At 48.9% G+C, this 22961-nt stretch overlaps 1 protein-coding gene across 1 annotated transcript in view; it reads right to left on the reverse strand.

Annotated features, from left to right (window-relative positions):
* Positions 1-22961, reverse strand: part of CHD6 (chromodomain helicase DNA binding protein 6) — a 101040-nt gene that overhangs the window by 51184 nt on the left and 26895 nt on the right. The window contains exon 2 of the mRNA XM_059480606.1: positions 6933-6988. Coding sequence (XP_059336589.1) covers positions 6933-6965 — 33 coding nt within the window. The 5' untranslated portion in view covers positions 6966-6988. The remainder of the gene's footprint in view (positions 1-6932; positions 6989-22961) is intronic.

A 22961-nucleotide genomic window follows, 5' to 3' on the forward strand; every position in this document is an offset into this window, starting at 1 on the left:
AAATCTCACAGTGTTCCTTTACAATTCCAGAGTAAAGACCCTCAAAACAGGTGGCTTATGTGACTTTGTTCAAAAATGCCTTTGCCACACCCTTTAAGGGCAACCTTCTGATGCCTCTGGCATCAGAGATGGCTCTGGGTAGAGAGCCTATTTAACTGAGCTGCTCTGCCAACACTCACTTTAGATGAGCCCTCACTTGACCTCACCCTGTTTACTCTGTGACTCCTCTTAAAGACTTTTTAAATCCCAAGAGAGTTGGAAAAAGATCTGTTATTAGACTCCATGTCTTCAGTGGTTCCTAATGTGATGCCCTGCCTTGCTACAGGGTTACTTCTAAATTCACAGAGTATGCATCCTTTTTCTTACTATCACTTTCTTAAACTAAATAGAAACATAATTTTCCATTCAATTGCCCATTCTACATACCCATTTTACATGTATACCTAAGCAAGCAGCTTTGTTGTTTCTGGGTATTTTGTAGTGGAGAAGAAGTAAAGACGATGACTTCCACATTTTGGTAGAGAATGCCCATCTCTGAACCTCTGGTAAAACAATCCAAGCATGCTCTGCTTCCCCAGAACACTTTTTATCCCTAGAACTATGCTTTTGCACTGTCTCTCAACTGGATTTTTTTGGTGATGATTGTAATAATTTCACATTTCCAGAACACAATTTGTGATTTTTTTTTTTATTCACAGAAGAATCTTCTATAAATTACATTTCATACAGTCCTTCAGCATCAGCTGGAGCAGGAAGTCTTGTTCCATGTGTCTAACTACTATCAAACAGAAAGTCAGGAGAAAGAAGTGTTTAAAAACTCCCCAGAGAGCTGTGGAGGCTAACAGAGTGCACTATAATTGTAAGACCCCATTCTAGGGCAAAGCCAAGGTCAGGGTGGGCCTTAGTGTCTCCATTCTTGGCCTGCTGTCTCTGCCTGGTTAGGCGTAGAATGGCCTTGGGACAGCCCGCGCTCCAAAGGACGAAAGAACTCTTCAGATTTTTCGGTCTTCAATATTGTTTATTAATTCTTATCTACAAAGTCATCTCCCAGCCTGACAGAGGTCCACACAGCAAGACAGCCATGGGCACACTGACCTCCCCCTGGGCGGCCGTCTATTTTTATACTAGAAACTACGTATAAGATATTTACCTTTACCTTCCAATATCTTTTACCCTTATTAACAAGTGCAGATTTAATGTGAATCAATCCCAAAGTGCCAGCATCACCATCAAAGATGGATGACAAGAAGAAGAAGAAGAGAAGGACAAGACACACCCTAATTCCTCCATCTTGTCTCCTAAGAACCCCCCTGTACCAAGATCCCAAAACCTGTGTTTTCACTCTGTGAATAATCAATTCCTTCACCACTTATCCCCAAGTAATCCTCTTGTCCTCATACAGGTGGCACATCCCGTGCAGGGTCAAAATCCAACCACCAAGCACTTCTGGCAACATTCCAGGATTTCCGAGCCCCCCCAGGGGTTATCTCAGCAACTCTGGACATCAGGAGTGATGTGCTGAGTTCCCACATGAATGGTGTGGTGTGTTTCCTTAACTTAAAATTGTTTTGTTTCATTTATAGTCTCAATTTGAATGCCAAGTTTTTATTCAGGATTTGGTGGAAAACACCACCAGGAGGTGGGAGGCAGAGCAGCTCCTGCTCCTGTTACCCAAAGAGCTCCCTCCTCTCCCCAGGCTGCTGCGGGATGCCCTGGCTGCTCCAGGCTCACACAGCACCAGATCCTCTGCAAGCCCCCAGCAAAGCTGGGTGCACAGCCATGTGAAGGGACAGATAACCAACTTCCCTGGGCACATGCATGGCAACTGAGGAGCAGCGATACTCAGCAGGGTTTGCCCACACCTGCTTAGGGCAAGGCCAGTGGGACTGCCTATGGTGAGCCTGGGACAAAACCTGCAGCCTGCAACAGGTACTTGCAAGGGGAATAACAGCACAAAGAGGGAACTGCTGCCCCACAAAAGAAGTGCTGATATACACAGCTTATGCACTTGCAGCAGCAGCAGCAACAGCAGCAGCAGCAGCAATAATAATAATAATAGTAATAATAATAATAATAATAATATCTGTGAGAGGCAGGAGCAGAGAAGCTCCTCTGGACCTACATGGTAGAAGTCACATGCCAGCACTGCCAGGAGATGTGATGGGGATGAAGGAGATGTTGCATCCACACTGCTGGGTGCTGGAGCCTGATCCATATCCAAACCCTGCACTATCCCATGAGTTTGGGTGCGGGAAGGAGAAAAGACCAAAAACTTCATGCCCAGCCCATAATCCCTCCTGCAGGCTCTCCTCTCCAAGAGCAGTGCTCCCAGCAGGGCAAAGCTCTGCCACAGCCTCAGGATCTGAACGGCAGCTCTGTCTAGTAAGAGGCCACAGATGAGCTCTTCCAATGGTCACAACACCAAGAGCAGACCCACCTCCTCTGGCAGCCAGGCTCAGATGACACCCACACAACACAGCCTCACCAGGCAGTGTGACCACAGCCAGCAGCACATGCCACCTTGCTCCCAGCTGCCAGGACCATTCAAGCCCCGTTTGGTGCATGCTTGGCCCAGCTTTCCTGCAGCGTGGCAGGAGAGCTCTGCAGAAGCCTGCATTTGGGTCTAGGGCATGTCTCAAACCCTGAGAGATCTGTTCTGTACAAGGAGTGTCCACAGGGACCCTGACTGCAGGGGTCACAAAGGTTTCCATGCTCTTTAGGCACAGACTGATGCCTGGGGGCTGCCCATCCCCCCATTGCTCATTTCCCCCTCAGCACTGACCGAGGCCACCAGCCAGCCTGCCCCTCCAGGATGGGCAGCACAACACAGCTCTGCCTCCCTGAGATGGTCAGGCTGGCCCCTCCAGCCCAGCCTATCCACACAGCTGGTTGCAGAGCCCAACAGGAGCAGAACAGGCAGCTTCTTTCACACAGAGGTTTTGGCAGGCTGGTGAGCCAAACACTCCAGCAGCCCCATCCCCACCAGCACTGCATACAGCATGGGCTCTTGTGCTCAGGTTCACAGTGTCTGCACCCCTTGTTTCCAGCTTCTTAATGCAACAAGAAGCTAAAAATAAACAAGTGCCACCTTCCATCATGTCTCTGAGCAGGCTCTGCAGTCATTATGGCATGTGTGCAGTGCAGGTGGAGCCTGGCTCTGTTCCCAAGATGCTCCACCACAACGCAGCTCTCAACAACTACAGCTCCAAAGCTGTGTCTGGTGACAGGGCCAGCCCTGGCAGGGGGCACACGTGTCCCCACCACCCTAGCAGAGGGAGTGGGTGGGGCAGAGGGCAATGCTGCTGCCCTGGGCTGTCCAGGCTGTCCTCCCCACTCAGGATGAAAACCTGTGTAGCCCTTGGAGCTTGGGGGAGACCCAGCACTTGTGGCTGTGTGTGCAGGAGAAGGGCACCCTGGAAGCTCACTGCTCCCCTGCCCTTCACCCTTACAGAGTGAGTGCCCAAAACTCCACCCCAGCAGCAGGGGGTCATCAGACCTGACAGTGTCACACGACAGAAAAGGCCACAGACAGCCTGGGACAGAGCTACAAGCGCCCTCGGGCCTGGACAGCAGTGCCCTGGTGCTGCTCCCACTGCTCAGGAGCCTGCTCCAGCCTCGGGGAACTCTGGTAAAAACCCCCAGCTGCATTTGCAGGATAGGAGACAGCAAAGCTGTCTTTCACACAAACAGACCCATAAAATTCAGGAAAGTCCTAAAGTCCTTCATTTTATGCAGTTAGGGCTTGAAGCAAAGGCAAGCAGAGCTCCCCAGATGCTCCCAGGGTCTACCCCTTGCAAGGCTGCCCAGCAGCCACAAGATCCCTGCAGCCCTGGGCTGTTCCCAATGCCTCCCACTGCTGTCTGCACACTGCAGGGGATCCAGCCATTCCTGCCACTTCCAAGCCCAGGCTGGAAAGTCAAAGACCCCTCCAGGAGAAGGCTAAAGGGTCACAGGACTTTCCACCTCTCTGTCTCAATGCAATTCTGCTCTGCTCTCACAGTCCATGCAGGATGGGAGCATTTTCATGGCTGTAGAATAGGGAGGTTTAGAGGCACTGTGGGATAACTGCATTTATTTTAGCTCATTATTTATCTGGCTATTTAACAAGTCAGAGTTGGGCAGAAATAAAGAATAGAAAAGACCCTTCAATGTCCAGGGACAAGCAGGACACAGACAGGAGAGACAGTCTAGGGAACGATGGTGCTGAGCCCTCAAAGGAAATCCATCACTTGTCATTGCTTTCAGGGCTAACCAGGCAGTCCTGTCCCACCTCCATCAGCAGACAAGGCACCCTGGCATGAGAACTTGTAAGTGTCATGAGACAAGTGACAGGTTTCACGAGTTAGTCACAGCTTGATGACAAATGTACCAGATTTTTGTGCATCACTGAGGAAAAAGAGTTGTGGAAACACAGCCCCTGCCTTTGTTAACAACAGCCCCTCAGACGAGTGAACCAGGTGGCAGTGCCCTGTAACCCAGCCCATCATAATTGGCACATGAACAGCAGCACTGCTACAGGGGGCACCAAGGGAGCACAGAGAGGAGCTCCTCCCCAGACAGCCCACTTTGAGACCCCATCTCTCCAGCCCAGATTCCTAATCCACTTGCAGTGGACACAGGGAAGACAAAGCACTGGCCTAGGACAGCCAAAGACTAGGGAAAGGAGAGAGCACATCCAATATTTTTTAGTTGACAGTTCCCCTGCTGTCACCATGATATTTTCTGAAAAATCCCTTTGCCAGGATTTCTTCTCCTGGCAAGATGAGAAGCCTCAGCTTGTCCATACTTTGCTCCTCTGGAATGTGATTTGGAGAATTGTTTACCCAGCACATGAATTGTTTTAACTTAACCACCAACCTTAGTCCATTGGGACTCCGGACAGTCAAGAGTTTTTGTCATCATTCTTGTTCTAGCCTTCTGATGTCTCCTTTCTCTTTCTTTAGTACAGTTTTAGTATATAATTTTCTTTTAATATAATATCATAATATAATAAATCAGCCTTCTGAGAACTTGGAGTCAATTCTCATCTCTCACCTTGTCCTGGGGACCCTCACATCAACACCACAACACCCTGCCATTCCCCACCAATATGAAGGTACCAGCATTTTGCCAATCTTTTCATCCATGGGCCTGATCCTACACCCTTATGATGACCAACATGGAACTTCTGCAGATGAGAGGAACCAGGGAAACCTGACTTTTGAGAGCCTTGGAACCACATAAGCATCGCATCTTCTCCAGAGAGACTGTTCAATGGAAGGCAACAGCCCCTCTTGGTGCCATGAGAAGTCTGTTTACAAGGTGTGGGCACTTCTCAGCTCAGGTGTCCAGAGTGATGTGGAAGGCAACCCCTTGCAAGTTTTGCCCCCAGTGCTGCTTATCTGAGCATTGCAGGGAGACACCTACCCCTTCAGCACCTCAACCGAGCACCCAGAATCCTGCAGGAGGCCTGCTTGGCCAGGCTTTCTCCCAAACACTCAATTTGGGAATGCTGCACCCCACCCTATGACATGCTGCAAGGTTTGTCCTAGACTGCTGCTGGCTTAGAGATATCAGGAGATGAGCAGCTGGAACTTTATCCCTTCTTCCTCACACCACAGGCCTTTATCTCCCTCCCAGATTTTATCTGCAGCAACAGCTATAGAAAACAATTTTCAGCTGAGTCCTCTAAAATATCCAAATGGTAGGGGAGGATGGTTTTGCCATGCTTAAACCCCATGTCATTTCAGTAATCCCACTCCAGAGCACCCAAACATGCTGTATTAGCCCAATGAGTGGCATCAATCTCTCACCTGGGCTTTGCTGTCAGAGGAGGGAGATCACCGACCCACACCCCAAAGCATCCTGCTCTCCTCCAGAGGCCTTTGCTCTGCCCTATCTGGAGCAACCCAGCCATGCTGGTACACAAGACCTTCCACAATCCCTTGCTCCTCTTCCTCACCTTGAGGCTGGCTCTGCTTCTTCACAGTATCTTCAGGACACACTGCTAATCTCATTACTTCCTACAGTACTGGTGCTCCCAACACACACCTTTCAATATCTGCAGCATTTGCCTTGCTGGAAGCCCAGAACAGCACACTGACCTCTTCAAAACACTTCCTTCCCCTCCTCCTCCCACTAACCTGCCATGGCAGTGTGATCTGGGGTGCCCTGAGTACCACATGCTGCTTCCGCACTGGTTAGAAATGGCACAGATTTATCCCTGCGGTCAGTGCTCACTTGAATGGTTTCCCATTAAAAGCAGCATGGACACAATTAGCTCCAGGCAGACCAGTTTGTTTTACACCTCCAGCCACATTTCAGCCCCACAGGCAGAGTGGCTCTCCATGCATGTAACAGGTCCTTTCCCCTCAGCAGAGTGCCACCAGTCAGGCTCTTCCCCTGCATACACTTAATACAGAGACCACTGGCTCATAAATCTCCTCTGGGAGCAGCAGGCTGTTATGATCCAATGCAGCAATCCAGAAATGACAGCTTTGTGAGATGGGATTTTTTCTGAGTAAGGGAAGAAAATTCCCCCTGGTCCAAGCTCTCACAGCTCCCAGACATGACCTTCCTGAACCTCCCAGGTGGTATTAGTCTTGGTGTATCACATTAGCAGCAGCAACCACAGCAAACGTGGTTTTGTAAGGAGATTACAGCAAGAACCAATATTGTGGACTTTGAGACAAAAAGAAGGGCTGTTCCTCCACTGGGGCAGCATCTAGAGCATTTCCACTGCTGAAGATAAAGCCCACCTTGTTCAATGGTCCCATCAGGCTCACCCACTCTGGGGTGCAGCTCAGCTCCTTGAAATTTGACCTGAGCTGCACCCCTGCCTGGAAATTCAAGACAACACTTGCCCACCACACATCAGTTGCAACAATTTCCATATGGGACATGGTCCTCAGGCCTTGACAGCTGAACTGGGAGAAGGAGAGAGGGTCACAAACCTGCTTTTCTTTTTTCTGTATTTTCATTATCATCAAATCTGGGATGAATGTTATTTCTGCAAGACACAACACAAAAAAAAAATCACAATTATGAGACTGCTGGATCTGAGGCACTCCATCCTTCTATTCACCCCTCCAGAAGGCTGAGCCTACCCTGGGGCTGCTCAGAGCAACAAAGCTGCCAGAATGAAACTCCCAGGGCAAGCTTGGGGATGTCTGCTCTGCTGAGCCACGGCAAGAGCCCAGCCACAGTTATCACCACAGCTCAGCTGCTGAAACCCACCAGCCAAGACCAACGTGGCAGCCACAGTCTCGGCAAGAATCGGCACGTCTGGGGCTTGCACAGACCACACTCCAAACTCCTCAGAGCCCCAGGAACAGCCCAGGCCCTGCTGAGAGATTTGTTGGACGCTGCCAGCCCTGCAGCAGCAGAGGAAAGTAAACAAACCAGCCTCTGCCAAGCAGCAATGACAGCAGCAATAGACTGGAGAGAATGCAGGAACTTGCCGTGGGCTGTGAGCCCTATGACCGTGACCAGGGAACAGCTGCTATGGGGACAAAGATGGGCAAGCAAGGAGGAGAAGAGCTATGTCCCCCACAAGCAGCCCCAGGGGCAGTGCTGGGGCTGGGCTGGCTGTGTCCCCAGGCCTGTGCCCCCGCAGCAGGGAGGACCCTGCATGAACAGCACCCACCTTGCAGCCCACAGGGGGTATGGGCTGAGGGAGGGGTCATTTCCAAGGAAGTCCCCCACAGCAGGCCTGATCAGAGGGGCTGCAGCTGCAAGCCCAGCTCTTGGCAGCACCTTAGTGCCAGGGGCAACCAGGTCCCCATACTTTTCTCCCCATTGGATCAATGAGGGGTCTGTGGCAATGCAGCACCATGATGTGACAACTACAGCTGGTCTGAAGCTGCACAGATAAATTGGCCATAACGTCTCGACCAGCCTAAGTTTGTTAGAAAACAGAAGTAAACAAGTCCTCAGGTATGATAATGACAGGTCGGATTCAAATTCAAACAGGGGACCCCAGCCAATCCCATTTAATTACAAATGCAGACATCGGCCAGTGAGCTGGGTGGTGTTAAGATCCCAGCCAATCAGGTGTGTAAGCACAGGAAATTTGAAGCCCCTATAAAAGGGGGCGCCCAACAATAAACTTTGGCTGCTGTCCTGTGAACTTTGATGTGTTCTGTTGTGTGCCTGTCTCCAAAACTGTAACAAGTGGTGACCTCTGACATGATACCACAGCTGCCACGGGTAGAGCAGGAAGAGAGGGCAGTGGGGAAAGCTGCCTGCAGCCTGTGGAGCTGCAGAGAGCAGTGGGCAGAGCCACTGCAGTCCCAGTGGAGCAGCAGGTAAAGCTTCGAGCAGCAGGGAAAGCTGCGAAGAGCAACGGGGAAAGCCTCGTTGGTCCGGACCCTTTGTAAATAGAAGAAGCTGCAGGAAACATGGGAGCATGGGCTTCAGTGGAAGAAGACCTTGCGCTAAAGGTATGGACCACCCTCTTTTTATCTGAATGAGGGGTAAATTTTGTGGAACAGGCTCTGGAAGCTGTTATGGATGTTATAAAGCTCTGGGAGACTTGTGGAACAGGCTCTGGAAACTGCTACAGACACTATGGACGTTATAAGGCCCTAGAGACTTGTACTGGATTTGCTGGGACAGTTAAAAGTTGAGTGGGATGCCAGGATGGCGGTGGGGATGCGGCAGGCTCCGGCCGCTCAGGTATGCACAAAGACAGGGCACTGGGCGAGGCAGCGGGAGGCAGGGGTGTCGCACCACACGCGTGGGACAGGAGGGAGGGCAAGGAGGCTGCGTCAGGCTGTGAAACCACGGCACACCGCGAGGCCGCCCCGTGCCGGGACACCTCACCAGCCGAGCGCTGCCATGTCGCACCGAGCCGCTGCAAAGCCACGCCAAGCCATGGAGCCTCGTCTGCCGCTGAGCCCTGCTGTGCCCCGTGCCAGGCGAGCACTGCAGCCATGCCCGATGCACGGGCTCTGCAGCCATGCCCGACACACGGGCTCTGCAGCTGCACTGCAGCGGCGTGCGGCCGTCACGGCCGCAAAGCACCCTACAGCCACCCAAACGCACACCGAAACTCCTTCCCCACACAGATGTGCTTGGAGCGCCTCCTCCCAGGGCTGACTGGCTTGGCTCTGAAACTGCGCCTATGACCCAGCTTCCACTGGGCTTGCCCACTAACCGCTGTGACCCGTGGGAGAACCCTGGAGATACATCACCATGGATACCCACGGCCCACGGATGCCATTCCAACGTCCTTCCCAGAAGCAGTGGCAGGACAGAGGATCCCAAAGTCCCAGTGCCACGAGCGTTGCCGTCGCCACTACCAGAGCTGGAACCACCCCTTGTACACACGCTGGTATGGGACTCGACACACACACACAAGAGATGGCGCCTTTGCCGCTACCAAGTCAGCGCTGTGCTGCAATTTTCCGTTTGACCCTGACGGGTCCAGCCGCACCGAGTGACGCCATCCTGGGGAGCCCTGAACAGCACGCCACCGGGACCAGGGGAGCCCTGATGGGAGACAGCACCCTTCTCCTGCCCTCTGTGCAGCACACAGCAGAGCTGTGACTGTGCTCTCCATCCCGGCCGGCACCGGGGCCGCTCCAGCCGCAGCCACAATCCCATTCCCGCTGCCTGCAGCAGCACAGCCGAGGGGTCACAGCCGTGTGGGGAGACCCCGAGACTGCGGGGGGCAGCAGGCAGGGCCGTCCAGCCGCTGCAGCCCACTGTAGCCAAGGCTGGGCAGATGGCCAACACGCACGGCAAACCCAGAAAGTCTACCCATGGAATTGAGAAACATTAAAAAGCTCCTTTGGTAAGGTTTCCAGGAATCAGGCAGGACAAATGGTTGCCATGGAGATGTGTCCATGTAATAATGGTTTTTGTATATACCTACAACAGATTTCGTCCTCATGTTATGACTGGCAGCACTGGATCCTTTCCTTTTCAAATGTGTATTAGAATTTCAGCAGAAAACTCTGTAATATTTAAGGATTGTAGTTCAACTTAATAATTCTCTTCCATATAGGACTCACAGTAATTTTCCAGGTTGTTTTTACCCTCCAAAGAAAAAGAAGCATTAAAGTATTTACTTTTCTCTTCCAAAAATCTTACAGTTTCAGTTATGGGATTTCCAAATCTAAATTAAGTTTTGTTCATTTAAAACTGTGCAAATATTTTATTCAAGGATGGGGGCTGTTGGCTATTTTTAGTTTATATGACAATTATCAAACCTATAGTAAATCAGCCAGCCTAACAATATAAAGCTCTAAAGCTTAGAAGGCTATTGAGACAACACCAAAAGGAAACCATATTGAATATACTTGTAAGTGGAAAGCTTTATTATAAAGCTTAGATGTTTGGGATGTTTTTCTGTGTCTCTTCATAGTAAACTGTTTCCAAAAAGGAGTCATACTGATACATACACTATATTCATACAATATTCAGGGTAATATTTATCTGGACTTCATCACCTTGCAGTACTGAGGTAAGATACAGATGATAAAACCCGATATCTGACTGGACATACTTTGTAATAACTCTGGATAATGGCAACATAACACTTAGTTTTGTCACCCTCAATTTGATAAATAATCCTTCAAGAAAAAAAAATATACCATGCAAAGTAAATGCCAAGGCACAGATTTCTAAATCCCTGTACTGTGCCCTATGTCCCCTGCAACTAATGTCAGCCTGCAAAGATAGCCTAGTATGGAGTTCCAAAACTATAAATTGTGGAAGTATAAAAACTTTTCATAGAATGAAAGTCTGAAATAAGTCTAGAATAGAAAAGACTGCTTTGTTCTTGAATTCAGCCTTTTCTATTATATGTATGCAATTCCTATAGTCATTATCCTTAAAGGTCTTGTAAAATTCTTAGTATTCCAAAATCATGAATCAGAACATAAGATGATTACACAGAAGACAAAAATTGTTGAATTTTTCTTTCTATCTGCACAACACAAATATTCAGCATAGGGGATTAAAATTCATTAGAGGTTTAAAATTAGATCAAATAGAATTTATTCCAGTCTTATCAACTCTGGATTGCAGTGTTTGAGGTTTTAGTAGGGAAGACACTAGTGTGTTGCTTTAAAGGAGGTTTTCTTGCTAAGAATAAAGGTGATGCCTTTATTCCAACCATATTACTAGTATTTTAATACTTTAATTTCAACCATGTATCTAATATTTTCCAGTGATGGACCTTCTATAAACAGTTATCCTGTGTTTCAGAAGTACTGCCCTTTATTATAAATTCAGTTTACTCTGTCAGTGACCCAACCAATTGCCCAGTGAAGAGAGGTGGCATATCTAGTATTGCCAGTCCCTTTGTGACAGCCTCCTGCTACTTTCCTCCATCAGACATAAGGCAACTTCACTGAGACATAGACTTTCTTAATATTTATGACATTTTAGAATTCAAAGACACTGCTTGTTTTAAACATCCCCAAAAGAACACTCAAAGTTCATGAAAGCAAACACAGAGGTACTAATTTAGGAGAGAAGGTGTTTGTGCAATTGGATAACAGGTTGCATGTTTACATGTCTGAGTGGATTTATTATGTTTGTGCTCACCTTGTTTGAGACAACGAGCGCAATGTGACCTGTGCATACCTGGCACCATGGTTTAAGATTATATGCCTTGAAGGTGCAATGCTTTATTTGTAATCAAAGGGGAATTTATTGCAGTTACCTTGCAAATAGACTGATACAGAAACTCAACAATTTTAATGAGTAAAATCCCAAGGTTATAAGGAAAATGTACATATGCTTTTCATTGCTTTATAGAATCTTTGACATGATTTGATTTTTCTGAAACTTGACTTGTAAACCTATAAATACATTCTAAGGGTCTTGATAAATTTATTTGAAAGGTATCTGAGACAGTAGGAGTAGCAGTAACACTTTGCATTTCATTTCAACAATGACTGTTGATTTTCTTTGTACATAACTCCTAGGCTACTCATTTCTTCAAAGTATGATTTAATTTATACAGAGGAATGTTATTGTTGTAGTCTACAACTATTACCCAATATTTAGTTTTGCAAAATGAATGCTCATGGAAGTGCTGATTTGACAATTTAAAGTACTGCAGCATTAAAAGTAAACAGAGACCCAAACCAAAATAGACACTTTATATTCACTTATCTAATGAGGTCCCATTAATTAGGGTAGACTGAAGCCAGGATCTGAAACCTTTTCTACCAGATATTATTGTCCATATTTAATTAAACCAGCATTGTATTCACCACCTCTGCAAATGACAAGGATTATGGTAAAATTAATACCGGTTCCTCTGACTTCTGGGGAGCCTGCAGTGTGTCATCTGTCACAGTGAATAACTCAGTACAATAGCTGTGTGAGTAACTTCTGACATCAATTCCCTCTGACATCAAGAAACAACTTCATAGGTGTCTCTCTGTTCTGTAATGCTGCAAACTACCTGTATTTAAGGAGACAGAAAACCCAACTGATTTTGCACTATGCTTTTGGTATTGTGACTATGCAAAGGGATTCTACAAATACAGCTAAATAATGTTGTTACCATTGTACATACCATCAAATAATGACCTAAGATCACACCCAAGTGAAGAGGCCCTCGCAGGGGAAGTCCAAGGGCTCCACACAGACACCATGGACCATCTGTGGGAACCCTGCAGTGACAATTCACTCGTGACTTTACTCAAGGACCTTGAGAATCAAATATTTTAAGGACATTACTAAGACAAGGATGTGTCACTTTTAATCATAAACCAGGATGCGACCTGAAAAACCTAACCAAGACATGGGGATGGTTTCTTTTATGGTTTTGAGTTGGCTTGTTCATGCCAAAAAAGTAAATGGCACTTTCAAAAGGGGATATATATATATGCATTGTTATAGTTATTTACAGGCTATTTATAATATAATTGGTTATTTAGATAAGGATATATGACAAAGCTAGCTGTTCTATGAGTTATTACTGAAAAATTTCTTTTTAGAATATGTTAGGGAAGCCCTTCCATCCTGGGTCTTGGCTGTGGCCAAGGCTGGCAGGGAAAGTATGCCACCAAACCCAGGTGTTTCTGTGCTAAAAGTGAAAGCAGATCACTGACTAGCTGCTTTGGCTTTGCAGAAGTTGGACCCCTTTCCTTTGAGGTAGACATGGAAGCCTAATCCAGAAAAGGCTCTCCAAGTCCCCATTGTGAAAAGGGGGCTCCTGGATGATGAAAAAGCGTATAGGCAGCTGTAAATTTTACCTTGTTAATTTAATTCAAAAGTGCATGTTTTGCTAGTTAAATTATGTAGTAGGAATCCTATTAAAATATATGTATTGTATAAATGGCCTTGCCCCAATCCTAGTTGTTCTAAATGGGCTGCAGCTGTGGCTAATGAAGATAACTGGGATAAAAGGGAGTGGGTTGCCCAGTCAGGGAGAGCCTTGGAGAAGCTCTGATGAAGAAGTAGGAACAACAGTGCTGTGAAGAGCTGCGTGTGAGAAAACCATCCAGAAGGTATGGGACTCTAGAAATATGATAACAAGTGGTGACCCCGACATGACAGAAGATAGAACAGCCGACAGCTGTGACAGTCTGAGAGCTGGGACTCTAGAAATATGGTAACAACAGAATTATATTCCTGTTAAGTTGTAAAAATAAAGGGGGAGTGTGGGGTGGATGTACACCTCCCCCTTAAAAGTCTTGTGTGTTCTCATGTTTTTCAATCAAGCCATAACACAACCTAGCAAGCCAACAGCTTGTTGGAGGCAGAAGATTATCAACAATGGTAAGAAAACCTACCCATCACCCCACTTGAACACCAAGACAAACATTTGGGAGGCATCAATGGCAGAAGGATGTGTGCTTTTAATTGAGATGGTTTTGAGTTGAATAGTTTCTTGCTTGTAGTGTAAAGTTGTAATTTGTAAATATATTTAAAGATATGAGGACTTAAGAATATTAACTATTGAAGGAATGAATTGCAAACCTGAACTAAGACAAATTGTTTCTCCTGGTAGTTGGTTTTCTCAGGGTTCTAAAGTTGAAATATTTCCTGTTTGTAGAGTTAGGTTGTAAAATTGTAACTTCCAAGTAACAACCTTGTGGCCATTTTGAAAACTTGTATTGCTAGTGATCCCCTTTGATAGCTCCTGGATATGAATGCTACCCCTGGCTGGGAGGAGCTGGGCTTCTCCAGTTGGGTGGAATCATCTGTGTCATCAGGCTGTCTTATCATCCTGTCTGCAAAGGGCCCTTGCAGAAGGATGACAAAGAACACTTTGCATTTTCAAACAGAAAGGGGGAACTGCGACAGCTACAGCTCGTCTGAAGCTGCGCAGATAAATTGGCCATAACACACACCAACTCAACCAGCCTAAGTTTGTTAGAAAATAGAGGTAAACAAGTCCTCAGGTATGATAATGACAGGTCGGATTCAAATTCAAACAGGGGACCCCAGCCAATCCCATTTAATTACAAATGCAGACACATCATCGGCCAGTGAGCCAGACCATCATCGGGTGGTGTTAAGATCCCAATCAATCAGGTGTGTAAGTATAGTAGGAGTCCTAATAAAATCTATGTATTGTATAAGTGGCCTTGCCCCAATCCTAGTTGTTCTAAATGAGCTGCAGCTGTGATGTCCTTAATTGGGTGGCAGCTGTGGCTAATGAAGATAACTGGGATAAAAGGGGGTGGGTTGGCCAGTTGGGGAGAGCCTTGGAGGAGCCCTGATGAAGAAGCAGGAGCAACACTGCTGTGAGGAGCTGTTTGTGAGGAAACCACCCAGAAGGTATGAGACTCTAGAAATACAACAAACAATAATATGAATACAACCATTGGTGACCCCGACGTGACAGAAGATAGGACAGCCTAGAGCTGTGGCAGCCTGAGAGCTGTGGAGGATAAGGCAGCCAAGAGCTGTAGAAGAACATAGCCTTTGAGTCGAGGAGCTGTGACAGGCAAGAACTGTGAAGAATATGGCCTTTGAGCAAGGAGCTGTGTGTTGTACATGGCCTTTGAGTCATGGGGAAATGTATGTATTGTACTTGAATATCTGTATAGTACTTGAACATCTGTAAGTAAAAGAAAAGGGGAAAATACAGTAGGAGTCCTAGTAAAATCTATGTATTGTATAAGCGGCCTTGCCCTGATCCTAGTTGTTCTAAGTGGGCTGCAGCTGTGATGTCCTTAATTGGGCAGCAGCTGTGGCTAATGAGGATAACTGGGATAAAAGGGGGTGGGTTGGCTGGTCAGGGAGAGCCTTGGAGGAGCTCTGACGAAGAAGCAGGAACAACACTGCTGTGAAGAGCTGCTTGTGAGAAAGCCAGTCAGAAGGTACGGGACTCTCTATAGAAATATGATAACATTATGAATAAAACAAGCAACAATATGAATACAACATGTGAGCACAGGAAATTTGAAGCCTCTGTAAAAGGGGGTGCCCAACAATAAACTTTGGCTGCTGTCTTGTGGACTTTGGTGTGTTCTGTTGCGTGCCTGTCTCCAAAACTGCAACACCTCGACACCTCTCTGGGGCAAACAGAGTGTTCCCTCAGGCTCTCTGCAACAGTGGCTGTGGTCCAGCTTGGCCAGCAGAACTTTTTAGCCTGTGTCTGCAATGGCCACAGCTCCCAGGCAATGCCAGAGCAGCTAAACCCAAACACAGAGGAACAGCCCCCAGCATCCCCTCCTGGGCTTCATGCACTCTTAGGCCCTGGCGAGATGGTGAGCTGACACACACCTGCCCAGGGCTGATTTCCCTGGGGACTGGGCATAGGTAGGACACTGCCAGATGCAGGAGAAAGCTGGCCTTGCTGCCTCCCTCCCTCCAGTGCTGTGGTGGCAGGAAGGCCAGGAGAAGCCCTGCCACATGCAGGGTCAGCCTCAGAAACGGTGTCAGTCTTGGCTGGATGGGGCACTGGTGTAGCTCCTCAGGATAAGCATGCTGTGCCAGTCAAGGGGACAGAGTGAGGCTGCAGCCTGTGCCCTCCCCACTGCTGCTCTAGCCATGGCACACTCAACAGAGCTGTCAGCAGTAGGTGCTTTTTGGGCAGCCAATCGTCAGCAGTTGTCTGCTCCACAGTACCAGCAACAAGTGCCAAAGACCTCAAAAGTATTAGACAAGTGTTTTAAGACAGAAATCCCACAAACACCTGCCTCTCCTTTCCCACCGGTACCATGCAAACCCACTCCATGAGGCATGAGCTGTCAGACTTGCTGGCACAAGGGCACAGCTGGCACTGCTGCCAGCCTACAGGCCAGCCCCAGTGACGCCCCCGTACCCCACTGTCTCTCCCTCCCCAGCAGGAACACCAAAACTCAACACGTCCTACAGGTCGGCAGCGCTCAGGGTGACCAGTTCTGCATGCTGACACTGGTCCATAGCTCATGTCATCATACTGAAAAGAAGAGGCAAAGGCTGGCCATCCTGGCCCACATCTAAGTCAAGCTAAGTGGGAACAAGGAAAGGCACCCAGTGCCACGAAATGAGCAGGGAGGAGTTTCATGGCATCTGTGAACAGGATGACACAGATTATAATCTTTCTCATTACAAAGTGTCACGGAAATGGTTTATTAACCTATATAATTTTGGAGGGTTTTGATTTGTTTTGTGCCCAGGGGTGGCTGCTCTCCCGGCCCCATCCCCATTCCCCCTGGCTCCGGGACTATCACGATGAATGGGAGCCAGACCAGGGTTCCCAGAGATAGCTAAGGCCGAGGCGAGGGGCAGTTCTTCCCTTTTCCACACAAGCTGTTGGACTGACCACGCAGCTGGTGTCTCTGACCAAAAATCAAAAAAATCCTGCTATTTCTGTTGGGTTTGGTTTTATCCTTTTTTTTTTTTTTTTTTTTTTTTTTTGCTTTGGCTCTGTGACTGGACTTGCCAGCTTGCTTTTCCTGCAGTTCTGCTGTGGGAAGCCCAGAGCCAATACATGCAGCACAAGGACATGGGAATACCCTTGTTTCCCCGCTGAGGCCTGCCCCCCTGCACAGTCCAGACCTAGAGACCAGCCTGTGCTGGTGAAAAATCCCACGGAACCTCTCTCTTGGCCTGCTCAGGAGCCAGGCTGCTGCTGTCCAGCACACCCCACCCCTGCCCCTGCTACTGCTCTGGGCTTTTTGCTATACTTTTTACCCCCGGGAGGTTCCACAGTCCAGTCACAGCTGCAGAGCTTCTGCTACCTCTTGCTTGCTACCTCTGGGTGTGCCCACCCTGCTGTTCCAGCTGCTGCTCAGAAGTTCCTGCTACAGTTCCTTTCATCACCAGCCAGAGGTGCAGCGGGCCCGGCCGTCCCTGAGGGTTCCAAAGGCAGCCCCTTGTGCATCCCTTCCGCCAGCCCGGCCGCCATTGCCGTGCGCAGAGAGGCGGCTGAGCTCGCGCCACAGCGCCCCCTGCAGCCCCGGGGGAATCATTGCCCCACCCTGCCCGGCCGGGAGCCACCAGCGCCCCTGCTGGCTGTGCCCGGAACTGCACCGCAGGGGAAGGGGCCTGCAGCCGGGACAAGGCCGGCCCTGGGGTTTGTGGTGGAGGAGCAGGGCAGGGTTCCACAATTTCAATATCTAGCATTTAATCAACGTTGTTTTTCTTTGTTTTTCTGTGCCTTGCAGGCACCTTTATTTTTTTTGTTAATAACCCTTTTTTTTCAGTTTCACCACCTAGTATTTACTTCTCTCACTGGCCGAAGAAAAGGGCGTTAGTGAGCATTTCTCTTCAGAGGAAATGCTCATTCCAGGTTGTTTTCTCCTGAAATTTGTCTCAAAACCAAGACACTAAGCCTGTCCTGTACAGTCCCTTCTGTACTGCTGCAAATGTGTTCAAGGAGGGCCCAGAAAATACAGCACTAGGTCAAGCTAGAAGACACATGCAGCTGCAATAGAGCTGCTTTCCAGGAAGGACCACATAGAGATTTCAGACCAAGTGGGTGCAACAGCTCAGAACAATCATGCTGGGCTCCTACAGGGACCAGTCTCATCCCAAATAGCCAGATGTGTAGGAGACCTGGGTTTGGTTCGTTTTTCACAGTGGTCTCTGTGCTGCAGCAGGCTCCAAGGTGCTCAGCTTACGCCTTCTTGCCAGGAGCACATGAGCACACTGGTCTTCCCCCATATGCCTCAGCTTGGCCCCCAGCAGGCCCTGCCATCACCTACCAAACTGAGATGCTCCTACCCCAGCTCCCACTTCCCAGCCCTCTCCTCACAGGTTTTACAAACACCAAATCATAGAATATGCTGAGTTGGATCAGACCCATCAGGATCATCAAGTCCAACTTGTGGCCCTGCACATGTCACCCTAAGAATCCTGTCATGTGCCTGAAAGCATTGTTCAAACACTTCTTGAAATCGAATGGGCTTGGTGCTGTGACCACTTCCCTGAGGAGCCTGTTTGACTGCTCAATCAATTTTCTGCTGGAGTAACCCAGAAGATGGATCTGGGGCACCCCAGCTCTTGTGAGAACTAGCACTCTCTTCCTGCTCTCTGTTTTCATTCCATCATCAAAAGGCTGACAAGTCCCTTAGAAACGCAGCAAGGCATGGGATGCCTCCTGTGCTCAATGAGGTCTCCCCACTACTGCCTTGCCCCAAAGAATCACTCCGTGACACTTAACTTTAAGTACCTGGCACACCCCAAGGGTTTTTGCAGGCCAGCCAACCTGCTGCTCCCAGACCCAGAGCAGAACTTACACCACTCAACAACTTCCAGGCTGTGGGCTGAGCCCTGGCACCTAGCATTACAACTCTAAGGTGCCTGTGCATGTCTCCAGCTGTGGGGACAGCACCAGGACAGAATCCAGCAGCACAGGACTCTCCCATAGCAAGAAAGCAGAACACTGGTAGCATCCATCTGCACTCCCCTGGGAACCACTGCATCTCACCAGTGCAGCTCTGCCCACCTTCAGGGCCTGGAGAAGGGCCACCACCAGCCCAGAGACACTGGGGGCACCTGTAGCCCTCTGCTCCTATTCAGCAGACCCAAGGTCCCACATGGAGCACACAGGAGCTTTCAATGAGACCCAAGAGATGCCAGGGAAGGAGAAAGGCTCACACATTGTCTGCACAGCAGCAAAACTTCTGGCAAGATAAGGTCAAGATAAATGCTTTGCTACAAGTTCCTCATCGTGGGGCTAGCCCAGGCTGGAAGTCTCTCGATGCGTGGCCCACAACAGGCCTATCATTCAACTCTAGGTTTTCAGGGTGCTTTTTATTTTTTTTTAATAAAAAATCAAATGAAAAACCATATATTGTGCATCACACACATTGAGGGGCCCACGGCCCAGCATGCTCATTGCCTTTTGAACAGTGTTAACTCAGGCAGCTGCAGCAGTTGAACGAGGGCTGGAGGATGCCCAGACATTTGGTGCTGCAGTGAGTGGCTCAGCTCTGCTGCTCAGCTCTGCTGCCTTCAGAGCCCAGCAAAGGGCTGCAGGGCCCTGCTGCCACCAGCCCTGGGGCTGTCACACAGCCCTGGCCCCTGCTCCTGTGGGCTGCTGCTCTAGCACCACCCCACCTGTTCCTTCCCAGGCACCCAGCACTCGGGTAGGGCAGGATCTCAGGGAGGTGGCACTGGGCTGGTAGGACAAAGGCTGTGGGCAGGGAGGAGCAGCCAGTGCCAGGAGCCAGCTGCCCAGAGGAACGACCTTTAGCTTTGCCTCATGAGGCTCAGCAGCAGCGGCAGGAGACCAGCACAGCTTCTTCACCAGGACAGGGAGCAGGCAGGCAGCTGGGCCCTGCCCCACATCCAGTGCTCCTAAGAGTGGCTGTGAGGGACAGGGATGTTCCTGGGCTCTCCAGCAGAAAGGAGAGCCAGGCCCCCACTGCCAAAGCAGCCTCTGCCTGTAGCCTGACATTCTTTTTCCCAGGTGTATTGGTTTTGCATGGCCTGGTTTTAGGTAGCAGGGGTGCCAGAAACTGCTGGAAGCGTCCACCATGTCTGGCAGAGCCAATCCTTGGTGGCTCTGAAGATGGACATGCTGCTGGCCAAAGCTGGCCTAATTTGAGAGGTTGGTAATGCCTCTGTGATAACAGATTTAAGAAGAAAATCAAAACCAAGGCACAGTTCGCAGTTTTTTCTTTCAGTCCCAGAAGAGGAAGAGGTGAGAACATGTGAGGGACATAACATGGTGACGCCAAGGTCAGTGGAGAAGGAGGAGGTGCTCCAGGTGCCAGAGCCAAGGCTCCTCTGCAGGCTGTGCTGAGGACCACGGTGAAGCAGCTGTGCCCCTGCAGCCCACGGGGATTCCCAGGGGATGCAGAGATGCAGCCGCAGCCCGTGGGGGAGATGCTCACACTCAAGCGGGTGGATGCCTGGAGGAGGCTGTGATCCAGTGGGAGACCTGGTAGAGAGAGAGGGCCCCTGCTTCCAGGCTGGAGCAGCCTGTCCTTGGAGGACTGCAGCCCGTGGACAAGTGACCCAGGCTGCAGCAGTTTTGGGAGGACTGTGTGCCCGTGGGAGGGGCTCACATTGCAGCAGTTTTGGGCAGACTGCTGCTCCTGAGATTGGCAAGCCACGCTGGAGAAGTTCACAGAGAACTCTCTCCTGTGGGAGGGACCCCACGGTGTCACATGGGAGCAACTTCTCTCCCGGAGCAGTAGAAGAAAACCTTGAGTGATGAACTGACCAAACCCCCACATGCTGTTTTCCTGCACTGTTGGTGGGAAGGAGGGAGGGGTTGGGGGAAGAAAAGATGTTTTAAGGGCTTATTTTACTTCTCATTATCCTACTCTGACTCTCTTAGTAATAAATTCACTTTGCAACTTTAGGTTGAGCCTGTTTTGCCCTTGAAGTATTTCTACTGGTCCTTAACTCATGAACTCCTCATTATTTTTTTTTTCTCTTCTGCCCAGCTGAAGCAGGAGGGGGTGAACAAGAGGCTTCTGTGGGTGCCTGGTGCTGTGCCAGCATCACACCCACCTTATACCCCTGTACTTGCACAGAACTAGAGCCATCTCTCTAGAGAAAATAAGGCTGGGATATCAGATCCAGAGAAGACAGTTAAACCTCAAGATCTGCTTAGTCTGCTCAAGGGTAGGAAGGCTCTACAGAGATACCTGGACAGACTCAATCAACAGGCTGAGGACAATGGTGTGAGGTTCAGGAAGGTGAAGTGTCAGGTCCTACACTCAGGTCACAGCAATTCCCTGCAGCTCCAGGCTGGGGGAGGAGTGGCTTGAAAACCACTTGGCAGAAAGGGACTTGGGGGTGCCAGCAGTGTGCCCAGGCAACCAAGGAGGCCAATGGCAAGACCAGTATTGCCAGCAGGACTAGGGCAGTGACCAATCCCCTGCACTTGGCACTGGCGAGGCATCTTGACTACTATGTTCAATTTTGGGTCCCTCACTTCAAAGGGAAAAAAAGGACATTTTGGTCTTGGTCTATGTCCAGCAAAGGGCAACATGGCTTGTGAGGGGTCTGCAAAAAATGTTTTAGCAGGAACAGCTGAGGGAGCTGGGTTTGTTCACTCTTGAAAAGAAAAGGCTCATAGGGGGAACTCATAGTTCCCTCCAAGTCTCTGACAGGATGTTGTAGTGGGCTGAGGGCTGGTCTCTTTTGCTGTGCCTGCAGTGAGAGAACAAGAGTAAAAAATTACCTTAAGTTGAGACAGGGGAAATTCAGGTTAGATACCAGAAGAAAATTTTTCACTGTTAAGAGTGGTCAGGAAAGAGAATAAGTTGCCAGGGAGGTGGAGTCACCATCCCAAAGTATTTAGGAAGGGGCTAGATTGGGCACTGGGTGATATCTTTTAGGGGTTGCAGTGGTAGTGCTGGGTGGACCATTGGACTTGATGATCTTAAAGGTCTCTTCCAACTTTGATGATTCAATGATTCTAACCAGGATATCCACTCCGACCATGTGCAAAGTCTTCCAAGTGCAAGAAGAGGCTCTCCAAAGCCCCACAGGTGTCAGGAGAAAGCCCCTGGCCTCCTGTCTGCACATAGAGCTGGCTGCAGAGAGGGCACCCCGAGAGGATGGCAGCACGCCAGCTCCTCGGGGGCCCTGCTCCAGCTCCCAGGGTGACATGCCATCCCAGTGTGTGGAAGGCTCCTTTGAACTGTGCTGCCACGGGCCAGAGGCACTGTGGCCAGCTGTGACCGCAGCCACCAGGGAGCCTGTGGCATGTAACACACCCTGCCATGAACAATGCTCACTTGGCTTAAGCATGGCGTTAATAATGCCAAGGTTTGAGTCCCCACACAGGCCACTCATTTAAGGGCTGGACTTGTTTTGCGGAGAAAAGAAGAAAACCTCACAACTTTGTAAAAGTTGTAAAGTTGGTATGTTTATTACAGCACCGGACGCACACGAAGATTGCTGTCCTCAAAAAAGGCATGCGTACCTCTGAGAACTTCAGGTCTCTTTTTATCTCTCTCTCAAATACATATGCATCCAGTTTCACAATAGGTTCATACATATTCATTTTTATGGGTTTCGTGTGACTTATACCACTAGTTCCTTGTTATCAGAAAAAATTCCGAGGTCAGGCTGACTTGCCCTTACAGCAGTCCCTGCCTCTCTCTATCATCTTCTGTCTCCCCCCCTTTATCTCTGTCCTTCGCTGAAGTAACCTCACTGAGCTTAGGCCTTGCAGTCTGGCTAAATAACTATGGTTTCTAACCACAGACTCAACTCAAAAATGTACATTTCACCTAAATTAAAATGGATTTCTATCCTGAAAAATTTTCACTTTGCTTCAGACTCAATGCTCCTTGTGGGTTCCTTCCAATTCAGAATATTCTGTAATTCTGTGATAATCCTGTGGAGCAAACATCTCTTCCCATCACCTCCTAGGAGACAAGCTGGACAGGAGAAAAGGGACACAATCATGTCTGTCTCATGCTGGTTTGCTTTTGCCTGCTGCATCCAGAGCATCCTGTCTGGCCTCTGAGCCAGGAACTTGTCCATCATCCTAAAGGGAAGCATACCACCTGCTAAGAAGCACCACCACCATGCTATGCGGATATATATGCAAAAAGAACCCCACATAACAAGCTAATTCCATACTAATTAAGAATTTGCAGATTAAA

The sequence above is a fragment of the Ammospiza nelsoni genome, chromosome 12 (genome assembly GCF_027579445.1).
Source record: "Ammospiza nelsoni isolate bAmmNel1 chromosome 12, bAmmNel1.pri, whole genome shotgun sequence".
NCBI lineage: Eukaryota > Metazoa > Chordata > Aves > Passeriformes > Passerellidae > Ammospiza > Ammospiza nelsoni.